The sequence below is a fragment of the Colossoma macropomum genome, unplaced genomic scaffold, assembly GCF_904425465.1.
Source record: "Colossoma macropomum unplaced genomic scaffold, Colossoma_macropomum, whole genome shotgun sequence".
Lineage (NCBI taxonomy): Eukaryota > Metazoa > Chordata > Actinopteri > Characiformes > Serrasalmidae > Colossoma > Colossoma macropomum.
The window spans coordinates 20,028,762-20,046,445 of record NW_023494809.1 but is presented as its reverse complement, the minus strand read 5'-3'; the positions used below and the strand labels follow the sequence as shown (position 1 = coordinate 20,046,445).

General features: G+C 39.1%; 1 protein-coding gene across 1 annotated transcript in view; it reads left to right on the top strand.

Moving 5' to 3' along the window:
• Positions 1-17,684, top strand: part of map3k22 (mitogen-activated protein kinase kinase kinase 22) — an 85,388-nt gene that overhangs the window by 51,664 nt on the left and 16,040 nt on the right. Inside the window, exons 6-12 of the mRNA XM_036558010.1 lie at positions 63-162; positions 646-762; positions 894-1,008; positions 7,424-7,557; positions 8,193-8,266; positions 12,705-12,766; positions 16,147-16,218. Coding sequence (XP_036413903.1) covers positions 63-162; positions 646-762; positions 894-1,008; positions 7,424-7,557; positions 8,193-8,266; positions 12,705-12,766; positions 16,147-16,218 — 674 coding nt within the window. The remainder of the gene's footprint in view (positions 1-62; positions 163-645; positions 763-893; positions 1,009-7,423; positions 7,558-8,192; positions 8,267-12,704; positions 12,767-16,146; positions 16,219-17,684) is intronic.

Below are 17,684 nucleotides of genomic sequence, written 5' to 3'. Positions count from 1 at the left end.
GGTCTGTTATAATCCTATTTTACTGTGTGATTTAGTATGTTCTCTGTGTTCTCCTCCCTCAGAATCATTCCTTTCCAGAGGCCACTGAAGTTCAAAGAACTTCTGCAGAAAGTGATGGAAGCCTTTGGTCAGCAGATGGACTTATACTACACAGACAAAGAGGTAGAGATACAGAGCCTTAGAGCCTAGACTGCTGTGCAAGGAAAATTTGTGTGTCTTTGTACATTTTTAGGACAAAGTGTCTTCATTTTGTAGAAAAAAAACAGGGCTAGTTTTTCTTATCAGGAGCAGCAAAATTCTCTGACTTTGTCCTTTTTACAAAAGCTTTTTTAATTGGTCATTTTTACGATTCATGCAGTTGTTCAGTCACATTTAAACAAAACTGTCAAACACCATGAATACAGTGATCTTTATTGATTGTTTCACATACTGCGCTGTTAAACAAGCCTAATATTGCTCTCTGTAGTGAAACGTTATTCATTGTTCTTTAATAACCGGCGGTCACTACGATACACTCACAAAAACATATTATGACCTAATTTATCATGATAACAATCAGTATTATCCTATTGCCCACCCTGTGTATAAGCCCACTTCCCAACATTATATGAAAACAAACCTGTTTGCACTTGTATGTGTGTGTAGACTTTGGTAGCTCTGAAGTGTCAGGAGGATTTGGACCGGGCAGTGCTGAGTTTAAGCTCCAGGTCAGGAACCAACGGCCTGCTGAGAGTCCTGCTGAAAACTCCAACTAACAACCATGTGAGTACAGACACAGCGTGACTGACTGGCTGCATTGAGCTTTAAATTCGCTGAGTTATTGCTTTTGTAAGCATATGATTGTTCTCTCTCTCTCTCTCTCTCTCTCTCACTCTCTCTCTCTCTCTGTGTAGTTTCTGCAGGTGAACAGCAGGGACAAGCAGAGTGAGATGAAGTCATCAAGGTCACTAGGAGACTTAAAGGGTTCTCTGCTCAAGGGTTCTGAACGAGTGCGCAAACACTCTACAGGTGAGAGACACACATTCACACACAACAAAAACAACATGATAGAAAGTGAAAGCATCTTTACTTTAGTCCACATAAATAAGACGGTTGTGCTCCTGAGGAACCCAGTATGAGTCACTCCCTGTTTAAAAATATGACAGCAGTACAGGCTGAACTGGACAGTTTGAACTAAAAACAACATAACAAAGCATAACAAAAACAATTCCCCAAAATTAAACATAACCGTATAACTTTATAACTTCATTTAAGTACATTTCTCAGTTGAAATTCTCACTGGCCGCCTTATTAGGTACACCATCCTTGTGTCCGCAATCGTTGTCCATTTTATCAGCTCCATTTACCATATAGGAGCACTTTGTAGTTCTGCAATTACAGATTGTAGTCCAACAGTGGCGAGAATGATCCACCACCAAATAATACCTGCTCTGGGGTGGTCCTGGAGGACCTGATTGATGAACGGGGTAAAGGGAGGCTAACAAATTATACAGAGAAACAGATGGATGCCATTCTGGAGTTGTAGAACTTTTAAATCCACATGTAAGTGAATCTGACAAAATGGGATAAAGTGTTTGTGTGTGTGTTTTGTTTAGAGATACAAGGTTTAATTCTGACATATGAATGACACAGTACTGTGCAAGCACCTGCGTACATTAGTTAAGACCATTTATCTTAGCAATAAGTTTTTTTGGCTAGTAAAACCACCAAATATCATTAGAATATATGCAAATAAACATAAATACAAGAATATCTGCTTTTGAAAAAAGTAGTTCATATGCTGTGAGCTAGTTTGAAGAACAAAATTTGGTTCCATATTTCTCTTGGATGCCCCCCAGCCATCATGTGGATTTGTCAAAGTTCATCACCAGCACTCTTTATTTAACATAATGAAGCACTGGTCAGCCAGACCAGATTTTAAATCAGAGGTCAGCATTCCAAATGTTAAGAAGAGCCATTTTGTCCTTTCAACAAAAATCAAACCACCTTGGGAGCCACAACATTTTATTTCCATTTTACCATCCTGGCTGTAAATATACCTCAGTTTGTGCTAATGTACTAATATTGGCTAAACATATAATATAAACGAAAACGCAGACTTACTTTGCTCTGCTTTAAGCTTTAGCTTAAGGAAAAGTTGAATAATTTTTCATACAATGTCTCGACGTTTGACTTTTTACGAGGCTGAAGTCGCTTCTCATTCTCCAGCTTCTTTTTTTTGGCGGATTTTAACCCAGTTATCTCCCCAATTTTGTCGTCGCCAATTCCACCCGCTAGTTAGGACTCCCCCAATCACATGATCAACCCTAGGAGGGTGAAGGCTAACACAGGCTTCCTCCGAGACCTGTGAAGCCAGCCACCGCTTCTTTTCGAACTGCCGCTAACGCAACGTCATTGGACAGCCAAACGCGCTCGGAGGAAAGCACCAACCGCCAGATCAGTTACGTCAGCTAACAGACGCCTGCGCTGACTAGCATCGCGTTAAGTGATGGGGGGAGAAGGAGGGGCCATCCTACCCACCCAGAGAGAGCGAGGCCAGTTGTGCTCTCTCGGACTCCCGGCTATGGATGGCTGTAGCATCACCAGGGATCGAACCCGCGATCTCCTTATGATAGGGCCAACGCTTAGACGGTTGCGCCCATCGCGAGCTTCCTGTTCCACTTTAAAAGGTACCTGAGGTGCCAGAATTTAACTGCTGCACCATTTAAGGTGGACCAGGAAAATTCGAACGAGAAACTGACTTCAGCTTCGGTATCAGGAAACCAGCTGAGTGCTTATGAATGCAAATAAGTCCATTCATCTCCATCATTGGTGTTTGTCTTAAATCTCTCTCTTTGCCGTTTTGTTAGCTACTAGGTGAGATTGTTGTCTGTGTCTGCGTGACACCCTTCAGGGTTAAAAGGCGAATTAGCAGATATACATTAACTCCAGCGTTTAAGACCATTAATTGTTAAAACTGTGTTACAGCCACCAGCAGAGCTTTATTTTACTGCAAAGGAGGATTATTTTATTTTTACTTAAAAAAAAATCTAATTCTGCTGTGGAGCCGCAACAGGGCAGTAAAAGAGCCGTATGTTGCCGACCCCTTGTTTACTGATTAAATGATTACTACAAGTAATGCTGGGCTGCACCATGGAGAACGTATAGAGGTCATCGACATATGTAAAATCATCACTTATCGCATCAATATTATTTGTATTTTTTCTAATACTAACGTTTTTCAGAGCAAATAAATGCTTATTGCCCACTTTTAATCCTGATCTTTAGGTGCCTAAAATTTGTAGGTATAGATATTAGCTGCCTTTAAGATGCTTTCACTTGCCAAGATACCTTTTTGTGCACACATACGTAGCGGCTTGTTAACTCAGCAGCTTTATCACTTCATTAGCTGCCTTTTTCTCTGTCCACTGCGCTGGCTGAGTAGAGGCTGATCTGTGGACTGTTATTTCCGTCGTTTTTGAAGGGCAGGTTATCAGAGTCGAAACTTGGCTACGACGTAACACTTCTGAATGCAAATGAATGCAAATGTGTGACGCAGATACAGCTGCTGTTATATTTGGTCAGTCTGTAGTGTCCAGGACACATCAAACCAGTCTAGAGTTATTATTGTAGCTTTGCTGTAGTACTTAAATGGTATTGTTACGTATTTAATGATAGTTAAACTATTAAAAGGTGTTTTTTCTTTCTGCAAAATAATGGCACCTTTTCATCAAACTCAAAATCATAATAAAATATCTTCTCTTTTTCTTAATAGCACAAATGCATTGAAAGTTTAGAATTTGCACTTCGCAGAATTTCTCCACTTGTTTTAGTGAGCTGTAAGAGAGAGATGACTTCTGTTATCACCAGTCATAACTGCAGCTCCTAAAGATTAAATTATTAATTCATTAGTTGGATTCATGATCTACTTTGACCCCTCTCGAGAGGATAAAATCTCACTTTCACACCAGGCAAATTGCAAAAGAATGGAGTATTATTTGAATGTATCAGAGCATGAGGCTTTTCCTCGTGTTTGACATGATAGGTCTCAAAATGACATCATCTTTAACAATAAACGATTGTGCAAATGCACGTGTGCAACTCGACATTCTGTTGTCTGTGCGCAATCCCCCCCCCCAACGATTATGACGGTGATAACACTTCCTTAGCCGCCAGTCTGAATCTTCGTGTATTTAGTAACACTCTAAGGGCTGTTTCAGTGGTAATCCGGAATGTGATCTGACCGGTTAGCTGGTGGATTATTAGCATGCAACTAATGCTTTCAGTGAGATGCTGTGGTTTTAAACAAGTTGAAATGGACAGAATGTGCTGTAAGAACGCTTATGACTTCAGCAAACAAGGGAAAAAAAAATCACACAATTTTGGTCATTTCTTATGTTGCCCACAGTTAATGAGCAGTATTATTTTGGCTAGTGAGACTGATAGAGAGATAGAGATTATTATTATTATTATTACGGTAACATTATGGTTATTATGCTTTGGCACTATTTTAATTAATACAGGCTCACCAACAAAAGCTCATTTTCATAGAAACAGAGAGAAAGAGGCTGAGGGGGAAGGACAGTGAAAGAAAGAGAAGGAAGGAAAAAAAACAGATGAGGCAAAGAGACAAAAAGAGTGGGAGAAAGAAAGAGAGAACGTGCTTTTCATTTTTTGGCAAATGATTCAATGAGCAGCTCACTCCTTTCCCCTCTCACTTTTTTTCCCTTTTTTGTCCTCTTAGGCTGAGAGAGAGAGAGAGAGAGAGAGAGAGAGAGAGAGAGAGAGGCAAAAAGAGACAAAGAATGAGAATGAAAGGGAGAAAGGTGAGAAAGGGAGGCAGAGAGAGAGAGAAGAAGAGAGATAAAGGAAAAGAGAAGAGAAAGAGAAGGACAAAGAGGAGTGAGAAAGAATGAGAACAAGAAAGAGAAAAAGGTGAGAAAGGGAGGCAGAGCAATAGAGGAAAAGAGAGAGAAGGAGAGAGTGGCAAAGAGAGAGAGGAAAAGTGAGTAGAGAGAGAGAGAAAGGTAGAAAGGTAAGAAAGTGAGGCAGAGGAAGGGAGGAAAAGAGAAATGAATGAAAAGAGAGAAAGGGAGGCAGAGCAAGAGAGGAAAGGAGAGAGTGAGAGATAAAGGAAAAGTGAGAAGAGAGAAAGGGAGGCAGAGAGAGAGGAAAAAGATTAAGGGAAAAAGCACAGAGAGAATAGTGAGAAAGGGACAGAGAAAAGGAGATTGAAAAAGAAAAAGGTTGGAAAGGGAGGCAGAGAGAGAGGAAAAAAGAGAGAGACAAAGGTACAGAAAGACAGAGAGAACAGTGAGAAAGGGACAGAGGAAAAGAGAGACAGAGATGAAAGGCAAAGAGAGAGGGAGAGACAATGAGTGAGACAGACAATGAGAACGAGACCGAATGATCGAGATCAAAAGAAGCTCCTTCAAACTTTCTGTTTGTCAGATTCCCTGAGCAGCTCTCTCTCTTTTCCCCTCACTCTGTTTTTCTTTTTACCCTGGTCGGCTGAGATAAATAGAGTGAAGGACATTGTTTCTGTATATTAATGTGAGAAGAGACAGTGTTTGTGCTGTAATTGGGGTGAAAGGTGACACTTCAGTCTATTTTATCAGTCGTTTTTTTTCACTCTACAGCCACATATATATATATCACTTTTTCCATCGCTGGCGCCTTTCAGCATTTACTCTTCATAAAAATGTGTCCCTTCTGACCTTCTTTCATTTCTCCATCACTGTTCCCTCTCTCTCTCTCTAACTCGTGCCCTCGTCTGCTCTTATCCTTCTAATTCTCTCACCTCATCCTCCTTTATCTCCTCTTCTCTCCCACATGCTTTGTTTCTCTCCTTGTTCTCTCCTTTTTTCTTCTTATGACACACACTTTCTCTCTCTTTAATGCTTGGTTTTTGTCTTTTTTTCCACTTTGCTTGACTCATTCCCACCAGCATCCATTACTCCTTTGCTCCTTTTTCTTTGCTTCCTTCCTTCTATTCTGTTCATTTCTTAAACTCAGACTCCAGCTTTGGCTCAATTTACTATGTCTCTCTCTGCTCTCTCTCTCTGCTCTCTCTCTCTCTCTCTCTCTCTCTATATATATATATATATATATATATATATATATATATAAATATATGTATATATTGCTCTCTCTCTCTTGATTGATATGACCATATTAAGTTATAATTTTGTCACAGCATTTTAATCTGTTCATCATACATCTGTTAAAAGGCCCGTATCATGGAAAGCTTAATGTCACTTGCTTTTATTAAAATAAAGAAGTTTATGGAAACTCAGCAGCAAAAACAGCTCGTTTCGAACTCATTGTTTTTGTGATGTCATACAAAAACATTTACATATCTCCACCTATTCAGTCTATAGCAGTTTAGCCCCGCCCATTCACAATGAAGTTGTAAGTCGTAAGTCCTTCAATACCACATACAGTTCATGTACAAAATATCAGAAACACCACATGAAGTACTCATTGGCCACTTTATAAGCAATGTATACCAAGTTTGAGTGCCCCAAGTGAAAATAAGTTAACACATCTTTTTGTGTTAAAGCTTTCTGCACATTTTAATGCACAGTTTCTGTTTATTTGCTGAATTTAACATATTGGAAAAAAATAAATGTAGCCTGTGCAAAAGATAAGGCACATTTTATGTAAATAAATAGAAATTGTGCACTGAAATGAGCCGAAAAATATAATATTTAAGTGTGATTCCTGTAGAGAAAATAAACATGTAATTTCACTGGGGGTATTCAAACTTCTGCATACAACTGTAGGAGCGCTTTCCAGGTTCACAGTTGCAAATTGTAGACCATTGCTACACAGTTACGTTGTGACCATGTTGTGACAACCTGTTGTTTTGGTGCCCTCAGTGTTGTGAAAGTGTTGAAATGTGATTCTCCACAAAGTTGGGACAACATAATCTGACAACATTGTGACAATGTAATGGCAACGTTATCAGTTTGTTGTCACAACCTCCTAGAATCCTCTTAAGTTCCACGTTTATTTCACATCTCAGATTAATAATGCCGATCTGATGTTTGTTTATGCCTTTTACATAGCATTGAGTAGGACTACATGGACTGATGAGGCCTGATCTTAGATCAGTGTTCTTACACTGGGGTGCTTGATAAACAATGGCCAGGTAGTCATAACACCGCCCGGCAACGTTGCTTAATATTGAGGTTGTGACAGCGTTATGACAATCTTGTTCAGACAATGTAAACAGCACCAACTTTTGACAACGTAGTAGCAATGTTGTGTGTTTGTTGGGAGTCAGCTTTTTAAATATGTACATTGTACTAGAAACAACTGGCACCGTAGCTGCCAGCCAAATAGCAGATACATTGAATTTAGTCACATTCAGGGATTTTGTTGAATATTGTTGCACATTTGGCAGTAAAAGTTCTCTCTTTTCCTCTCACTCTCTCTGCAGGCTCTCTGCACACAGGCCGCAGCTCGCCCCCTCCAGGCAGCGTCCCTGAGGAGCAGCAGCAGATTGCTCGACAGGGCTCCTACACCAGCATCCACAGCGAAGGAGAGTTCATCCCAGAGACGCTCGACCCTAACGTAAGTGCTGAGTTACTGATAGACCTCTCAGGCTGATTAAGTTTACTTTAAAGCAATCGTGAAGAACCTTCAGAGGAACCCACTAAGGGTCATATCAAAATAGAGGCGTTTTACACTGTGTGAACATTTCATAAAGACTGGACCAGAAGAAATGATCCAAAATTGCTTAGAATAAAACCTCATTACATTAACATAACAATTTTTTGCCCTGTAAAGTTAGTATTTGGAGAAGACTGCTTTTTGAATGAGACACAATACAGGGCAGCCAATCAGAGTAGAGATCATTTACATATATCAGTTTTAAAGGCACAGTAGCAAACACCGTGTTTAATTCTAAGAGGTTGGAAAAGGTTGGAAAATGATCATGACTGTTTTTGGTGCATAAAACCACACAAATGTTAGAAGTGGACCTCAGGGAAAAATAAAATACAAGAAAAATGTAGGATATGGGCTAAGTATTTCTTTCCAAGTAATTTTGGAGCACTCCATTCATCATGGAGTTTAACACCGTATAAAGGGCAACAACAAAACTGGAGATACAAGGCTTTGTTCCAACTGCAGCGATATAGATAAACTAAAGATAATAGGCTGTAATAGTTATCAGTCAAGTTTGATGTTGTGTTTGTTTCCTGCAGATCATGGAGCCGTTTGGCAGCGCTGATGATTCGCTCTCCAGCAGCTGCCAGTCTCTGGACCAGGCGCTGGACAGGTGAGTGGAACCTTCCGGAACAGCGGTTGCGTCAGTGACGGGCGTGGCTGCTGCATTAGAGCAAGTGTGCGTGTGTGTGGTAATACCACTAGTGCGGCTCCCCGCCGAAGGAATGGAATCGGGTCGCGGCGGAGGCCAACCAGGAAAGCCCAGTGTGTTGCCGTGGTAACAATGGCCTTATCTGGACGCCTGGATTCCAGAGCTATTGCTGAGAGAGAGAGACAGAGAGAGAGAGAGAGAGAGAGAGAGAGAGGGAGAGAGAGAGAGGGCAGTTATACTGTGGCTAATTTATTGTTCTGAATTGCCTGTACAGTGCTGTTATTAAAATACCCAGAATGTAATAAATAAGGCATTAGAATTAGTGAATGGGTATAAATGAGATGGAAAGGGGAGTGAGAGTGGGGAAAAGTGGGAGAGATAGTAAAGGAGTTAGAGAGAGAGAGAGAGCAAGGAAGAGAGACAGAGACACAAAGGGAAAGCAATTATGTTGTAAATGATTTATGCTTCAGAATTGACCACATAGTATTGTTACTAGAACACCCAGTACGAATAGAATAAGGTAAATAAAAATGGTGAAATTAATACAAGGATGAAAAAAATGTGAAAAGAATAGTAAGAACAGATAAAAGTAAGAGAGAGAGATAGCAATTCTGTTGTAACTAATTGAATAAAGTAAATAAATGTAGTGAATTGAATTTAAGAATAAAAAAATGGAAATTACAATGTGAAAGGAATAGTGAGGCGGAAAAGAGAGAGAGAGAGAGAGTGAGCAAGCGAGAGAGAAAATGTTAAAACTGATATTCTGAATACTGTTATTAAAGTAACCAGTATGTAATGAATTAGGTAAATGAATGTAGGCAAGTGAGTGTAGTAGATGGTAGTATAATAGAGAGACAGTGGAAGAAGGAGTAAAGACAGGAAAAGAGAGAGAGAGAGAGAGAGCGAGTGAGAGAGAGAGAGAGAAGGAAAAGACGGAAACGGCGCTACCTGCACGAGCCTTATCTGGCCTCTGGCTTTCCGAACAATGTCAGGAAACGAGTGCATGGAAATTTCTTCCCTCTCTCCGGGCGTGTGTGCCTGCTATCCGGGGTCTCGTCCTGCAGGCCGCTGACATCACCGGGCTGGGGGGGTGCAGGGTCAGCTGCATTAACACAGCCAGAGCCGGACAATACACACTGCAAACTGTGGCCTTTTACATTGACCTTAGTTCAGTTCACACTCTCTTAACCCCTTCAGACTTATTTCACGGTTGATAGTCTTAAGCCTTATGATTCACCTCCTACTATGAATTACTCAGTAACTTAAAGCTGTGATGCTAATATCAGTAGTACAGTATTACAATGTGTGATACCACAGTGAGACTACAGGAAGAAAACACTGAGTAATACTGTAAAACACAGCTAACCTTTTGACTTTTCAGCTCTTTGTAAAGCTTCACAAGTGGCACATGTAAATTCCTTGTGCACCCAGCCAGCCGAGTCAAATTAACGTGCATGATTTTGATTCGCCTTCATACAGAGTACAGCATCAGCAGTGTTAGCTTAAATAAACAAAGAACTGAAAATATCCAAAGTTAGAGTATTGTCTTGTTTACTTTGTACTGTGGAAAAAGCATTGAACTTTATGTGCAACATGCAACAGTTGTAACGTCTATAACTTATGCAGTAACCACTGTGAATTATTCATTAACTATGAGTTATTCAGTGACTACTATTAATTATTTAGGAAATAATATGCATTATTAAGTAATTAAAATAAATGACCCAGTAACTAATATAACATTCAGTAATTACCATAAATTATTCAGTAACTAATATAATTATTCAGTAACTACTATAAATTATTCAGTAACTAAACTGACTATTCAGTAACTGCTATAAATTATTTATTATCTAAGAATTACTCAGTAATTACTATGAAATAGTCAGTAACCAGTATGAATCATTTAGTAAATAATATGCATTATTCAGTAATTAAAATAAATGATTCAGTAACTAATAACTTATTCAGTAACTACTATAAATTATTCAGTAACTAAAAACTGAATATTCAGTAACTACTATAAATTATTTATTATCTAAGAATTACTCAGTAATTACTATGAAAGTCAGTAACCAGTATGAATTATGCAGTAATTAATGTAAGTTATTTAGTAAGTGATTTATTCGGTATCTACTTATGAATTATTCAGTAATTACTATTAATTATTCACCATCATAAATGATTCAGTAATGAGTATGAGCTATTCGGTAACTACTATACAGTTTTCAGTAATTACTATAAATTGTACAATAACTACAAATTACTCGGTAATTATTATGAATTATTCAGTGATTACTATATGTTATACAATAACAATAATTACTCAGTGATTAATTTTTATTAAGTATTCGGTAACTTCTGTAAAATCAATATGTAAAGTCAGTAGGTAGATAAGATTGAAGAAGGAAAGTGTTGATCTGACGACAGATGCTTCCAGTTTAAGGGGCTGAAATGTCTGTAGGTCACAGTTTGAACAGTTCAAAATAACTGCATATCAGTCAGAAAACTAAATGAAACATGCTGAGCGAGTGTAATAATTGGCTTGTGTTTATGTGCGCGCTTGCTTATGTTTATTTCTCGGTGTTTAAGAGAAGTCATTGCAGGTCTGCGCTGCGTCAAATCAAGTGTAAGCATTGCTCGATTAATGTAAACATCTTTAAGTCTGAATTGGGTTAACATGGCTGGCGAGCTGTATGCTAACGTCAGCGGACAGTTAACATTCCCCAACTGCTCTGTTCCTAACTCACCAAGAACTGATGCAGCGTTCTGTTTAGAATACCGTCAGTGTCTGTAACAAAATGTGGAACGTTATGAAAAAGACTGAATCGCACAAAACTCTTAAAGTCTTAAAGTCCTGATCAGAAGTGGCCTAAACAGTGTCCTGGCTGTTCCTGGACTTGCTCTGAGTTTACTAACAGTAAGTTATGTGAACGTGCATCGCTGCACGCTAGTCTGTCTGGCAGTCCCCAACCCTAGCGGTCCACCTATCAGTCTCTGGAAAAGATCATCTCTATTATAACACAGTCAATTACTGGTCATCACCTAATGACATCAGCCAGCCTATTATAAAACAGACTGAACTGACTGTCATTAACCCATTAATGTCCATATCTGAAATATTACATTTCCATTGGCCCAAATGTTCTCTGAGATTGCCTGAGTGCAAACCTGACAGTTGGATTTTCTGATATATAAGCTAAACAATATTTATGTACAGTGTAAGTGTACAATATTTAATTTACTCACTTTAGATCAGTCTGGTTCTGTGGCAGAATCAATTGTTTATTAAATGTAGTTGTTGGACAAGAATCAGGAGTGGATTAATTATAACATGTTTGAGTTATTATCCTCAGGTCAATGCTAAAGACTCATGCTAGCAACCGAAACATGTATAGGTGATTATTTAATTCTTTAATGATTATTTAATTTTTATTCGTGCAATACTCTTTCATAATTTTATGTACATTGTTCATTTGGCACACCTACCTTCGTTCATTGGCTGTCCTTTTAGATTTACCTACCACATACAGTTGTATGCAAAAGTTTGGTCAAAGTGCATGTTTTGTTGGTTTTCTAAGGGAAATTAACACATCTTCTACAGAGAATAGACTAAAATATGGCATAAAAATGTTTTATTTTTAATAAGACATGCCTTAATTTTTGCACAGGCCACATTCTATGTTTTATTTTTTTATTATTTATGTTAAATTCAGCAAATAAACAGCAATTGTGTTCTCTGCAGAGAATATGTTAACTTATTTTCACTTAGATAATCAACAAAATGTGTCATTTAATCGGGGCGCTCAAACTTTTGCATACAATTGTAGGTGCACTTTGCTTTACAATTACTGACTGTAGCCCATCTGTTACTTTTTCTGATAAAATGGCCAGTATAGGTAAGGGACAGGTATGGCTAAATATGGGGTAGGTATGGCTAATAAACTGGCAACCCAGTGTATTTTATTATATGTTACTGTTAATCTATACATATCGTTTTTGATGTACATAGTATTTAACGTCGTATTTATTGTGCCTCCTGAGACCAAAGACAGTTTTCCTGCCCAGGCTGGATTATAAAATTGCATTCAGGTCATTCTAGTAGTTACTAGCTGAATATCTCAGACAGGTATGTGGAGCTGCATTATGGTGGTCAGCGTAAGATCAGATGAAGGCTCTGTCAGTCTGCGTCCTTCCCTGGTTGGCTGACAGGTGTTCAGGCAGCTCCTCTCTCAGCAGGAGCTTGGCACAGTGGAGGCTTTACTGTGTGGGAATGTAGGCCATTCATCCTCTGCAGCCAAGAGCCAGCCTCACCCAGGCCAAGAGGAGAGTTCAGAGCAAAAATAGCCCACCATTTGTCTTATTATTCTGTCTCTCTCTCTTTCTTTTAATTTCACAGTCCGCCGTTCTCCCAGAACAACCGAGACAACAATTACCTGAACCTTAACTTCGACTATAAAGGTGAGAGAAAGCAAAGCAACATTTCATCTGCTCAGAATATTATTATTATTATTATTATTATTATTATATACAGTGTCAGGATGTAGGACCATATGAACTCAATTCCAAAAAAATACTAACGACATACTAATAAAATAGTAATTCCTTTTAACAACACTTAGAATACATTTGGGGAATGAAGACACCAGTCGATGAAGTTTTCAGTGCAGATTTTTTTTTTCTTCAGCTGTGCAGCACCTGTCCAGCTGGGCCTCTATTGTGATATTATAAAATTTATAAGACACGTTTTCAGTAGAAGACAGGTCTGGACTGTAGACAGGCCAGACTAGCACCCACACTCTCTGATTAGACAGCCATACTGTTGTAACAGGTAAATGAGCATGTAAATAAACATGAAGCTGTTAAAAAAGGAAGAGGTAAATAAAAAATAAGAAATGTTAAATGTGTCCAGAATGATGAACAGAGCTTTGGAAGATTTTAAAATGACTGAAAAAGCTCAATATCAATAATTAGGTTCTAATTAAATAAATATCTTGAATTCATCGCATTTCAAAAGTGAAACACAGATAACATAAAAATTTAAATGCCCCTTATGCTTAGAAAATACTTACTTATTACACACACACACATATATATATATATATATATATATATATATATATGTGTGTGTGTGTGTGTGTGTGTGTGTGTGTGTAATAAGTAAGTATTTTATATTATATATATATATATGTATGTATATATCTTGCTGCTGTCAGAACAAAACCTCATATCTCCAAAATGGTAACTTTACAGGAGAAGGAAAAACTTACTTTACTTTTAATGTAAGTCAATGGAACCCCGCCCAAGTCATTTCATTCATCATGAAATTAATACATAATTACATTATGTAAAGGGCTACAGGCATTTTCAAATTATGTCAAAAACTGAAAAACAAAAATGGAGATGCGAGGTTTTGTTCCGGCAGCAGCGATATATATATATATATATATATATATATATATATATATATATATATATATGTATGTGTGTGTATATACATGTGTATGTGTGTGTGTGTGTGTGTACGAGAGAATTTTTGTAAGCGTAAGGAGCATTCACAAGTCAGGAGCATTTGGCTGGCTTTGTACATTAGCTCTGTTTCTCTCTCGTACAAAGTTAGAGCTTTTTTTTGTCCTAAAAAATGTATGAAAACAAACAGACGCTGCTCTAACAGCGGGTGGGAGGAGTCAGGATTGACATTTTTGTTATTAGAAGACTTGTAGGTTGAAATGGGGCTCACTTCATAAGGCGTTTACACCACTGAGTGTTTTGGCAGAGAGAAGGGGGGATTTTTCTCTGCTTTTTTTGTCATTACATTTCTGATGTACTCTTGAGAACACACAGAGTGACTGGAGGAGAACAGACTCTCCCTCTCTCTCTTTCTCTCTCTCTCTCTTTCGTCCTCCTGCTGCTGTTTTTCCTCTTGAACGACGATCAAATAAAACAGGCCTGTTTGATAATGAGATAGTAATCCTCCCAAACAGAGAGAGGCACGTCTGTGAAAGAACACATACACATACACACACACACACACACACACACACACACACACACACACACACACACACTCATATATACATAGGTATACTGACATACATACATACATGCATACACACACATACATACATGCTTTTGTCTGTCTGTGCTAGGTAACTCTGACTGTCTGTAGCTCACAACAAAAAATAAAATTTCTCCCATTCAAGGGTGAATAAATTCAAACAGTCAACCACATGCTCGTCTGTTCAGGAGACTACATGCTGTCATACACGCACACAGGCTCTCTGTTTCAGCGATCCTGGCCGGTGGAGGGTATCTCCATAGAGGCGGCTGATTTGTTTACTCTGTCTTATGAGTAGATTTTTCCTCTCCGTTCTCTGCTTCTAAAGAGAAAATGAGCGGGTCGCCCCGGGAGACGGAGCTGAAAACACGCTGCAGCGTTGATCACACAGACACACACACTGCAGCTGCTTCCAATTGCATGTGGCCTCCGAACCCAGAGCTCATTCTAAAGCGAGCAGCGCTGTCAAAGCCGGTCTGGCTCCACCACCTCCGCTTGCGCACTCATTTCTGACTCCTCTCTCTTCTTCTCTCACTCTATCTGTCTCTCTGTGTCCCCCTTTCTTGTGCCTTACTGGTGCCAAGTTTTTGAGAGTGATTGAATTCTCTTCTTGCAGAGCTTAAAGGAGTAGTTTTGTAAGAAATCAAACCTTGAGCAGTTTCCCCCTCTCACCCCAAATGTAGTCGATCAGCTAGGACATGTTTGGTGTCTGAAGTTTGCTTCTGTAGTGTAGCTAAAAGGCAATGAAATTTTACAGCAAATACATTAGCATCATGATAAAAACATTAGTAGCGCTACTAATGGCTTTTTAAACTCACACAGCAGCCAAACAAGTGACCTGACCTTAAACAGCTAAAGTTGCATGACGCTTTTATGTAGGAAGCAGAAGATTCCGAGTTCCAGTTAAATGCAGCAGCAGCAGATTTAACTTGACTTTCTAATGCCTTAGCAACCATCTGGGATTTCACAGCAACAGCCTAGCAACACATTAGCAACTTCTAGGGATATCTTAGCAAATCCCTAGGAACATCTTCGCAATCATCTGGGTTACCACAGCAACGGCCTAGCAACATCTTCGCAACCTTCGGGTGTAACCTAGCAATGGCCTAGCAACACCTAAGCAACCACCTGGGATGCCATACCAATAGCCTGGCAACACCTTAGCAACCTCCTGGGATGCCATAGCAACAGCCTAGCAACACCTTGGCAATCACCTGGGATTCCGATGAGCTTCTATTACTTGTTAGCTACATTAGCCATATAGCTAATGCAAAACTAAAGACACCACACATGCCTTGGCTGATTGACAATGTTTTGGTATAGAGTGGGAAATATGATAATACATTAATAAACCTCAGAAAAATGAAATATCATAATGCATATCGCTGTTGTCGGAAGAAAATTTCGTATCTCCATTTTTGTTTTTCAGTTTTTGACATAATTTGGAAATACCTGTCGCCCTTTACTTTGTGTGTAAATTTCATGATGAATGGACCAAAATAAATCACCCCAAATTACTTGGAAAGATGTCTGGTTCCATTGACTTACATTAAAAGTAAATCGCGATATCATGTATTGAGATTTGCCCAGCCCTGTTTTTGGGATAAGGGGGAAACTGTTCCTGTACTATATGCATACTTGGTCTAATAGAACTGTCTGATAACAGCTCAAAATCTCCTTCAAGTTGTTCATGTTAAAAGCTTATCAACTCATAATAATAACAAGCTAATTGAGCTTTCCTGTCATGTCAACTGAGCTGCAATTGTCACTGCTTCCCCTGCAGGCCGTCATGGGAAGCACGGGACTTTTCCCAGGCAGTTCCACATATCCAACCGCAGCAAGGACTACGGTGACGGTAAGCTGCCTTTATTACAACAATGTGTGACTAATCACACTATTAATATTGAGGGATTAATGACTGTGTCATGGATAACTTGTGATCAAATGAATATCAGTGAATTATATACATTCTTTTGCAGCTACTTTGCTGCTTTAAGTAGCTACCGGAAATTGCACAGCCAGTCATGGTGCAATAATGTGACACTGTTAGTCTTGAATTTCTCAACTGTGTCCTGCTGCCTTCTTCTGTGCTTTCACAACAGGTAGGGTAGAACGCAGACAGACTGTCATTAAATGCAGCTTGAGGCTCTTATCTAAGCTCATAAATAAATAGTTCAGTCCTAAATGCTAATGTTAGCAACCAGTCCTCATTACGTGAATGACCTCATGCTAATTGGTGGCTACTGTCTTTTATTCATTACAACCACAGCATGTTTGGCTGAGCCATTTCTTCAGCCCTTTAGCCTTAAAAATGTGCGTTCCACATGTTCTGGAGGTCCTTCAGTAGTTAAAACTATACATTTTCTTCAGCAATGTTGATGGAATACATTTAGAAATGGAAAGTTACTGGATTTTCATTGTCATATTTGAGCAAGCTAGTTACCATTTTCAGTGTTTAAATGCTGTTTTTTATTCTGCCATTTGCACTTGCTTGTTTGATATGAAGAAAGCTGCAGTTGTCCTGTCATTTTCCGCTCTTTATCTCTTTATGGGAGGTGAGTCGTTTTCACAGCAGGGGGTGCTCACTCCTCCCCTTTCACCCCTCACTGCAGTTCAACACAACAGTCACAACACTTCACAGAGAGAGAGACAACAGTGTTCTACTTAATCTGATAACAGGGATTTTTAAAATTATATTAATTAAGAGTATCATGTTTCTATGGCATCTGCGTCACTTGCTGGTTTTTGCTGCATATGTGGTCCTCTTGTATGTGTGTGTGTTACACTTGACTACACATTCCATGGCTGAAGACCATCACTCTTCTCTATGTGGGGCAAGTGTGTGTTGTGTGCTCTCAGTGCATAACCTTGGCTAGCAGAGATGTCCATTTCCCCTGAGAGGAGCACAGCTTGTGTATCTAAACACTGCTGTGTGTGTGTGATTTGTGGTTCCCCAGAGAGGGAACACACACTGACTGTATCAAAACAGCAGACTCAGGGCTGCTTCCTGTCTAGGGGACAAGGGAAACTTAGAGAGGGAGAGAGAGAGAGAGAGAGAAAGAGAGAGAGAGAGTGTGCAAGGACAGGAAGGAAAATGAGAGCTCTAAAAACTCACAAATTGTCAGGAGAGAACAGTAGAGTTAAAGTGTGTGCTTACAGCTTTTGTACAGCATATCGTTGGAAAAAAAACTATCGTAACTTTCAATGCAAGCTAATTAAACAGGATTTCATTTTAAGTCATTTTAAGTCTAGCATGCCACTCCTGTGCAAAACCTGGTGTTAAAATTAAGAATTTACATTATAGTAGAGTCAGCTATTGTG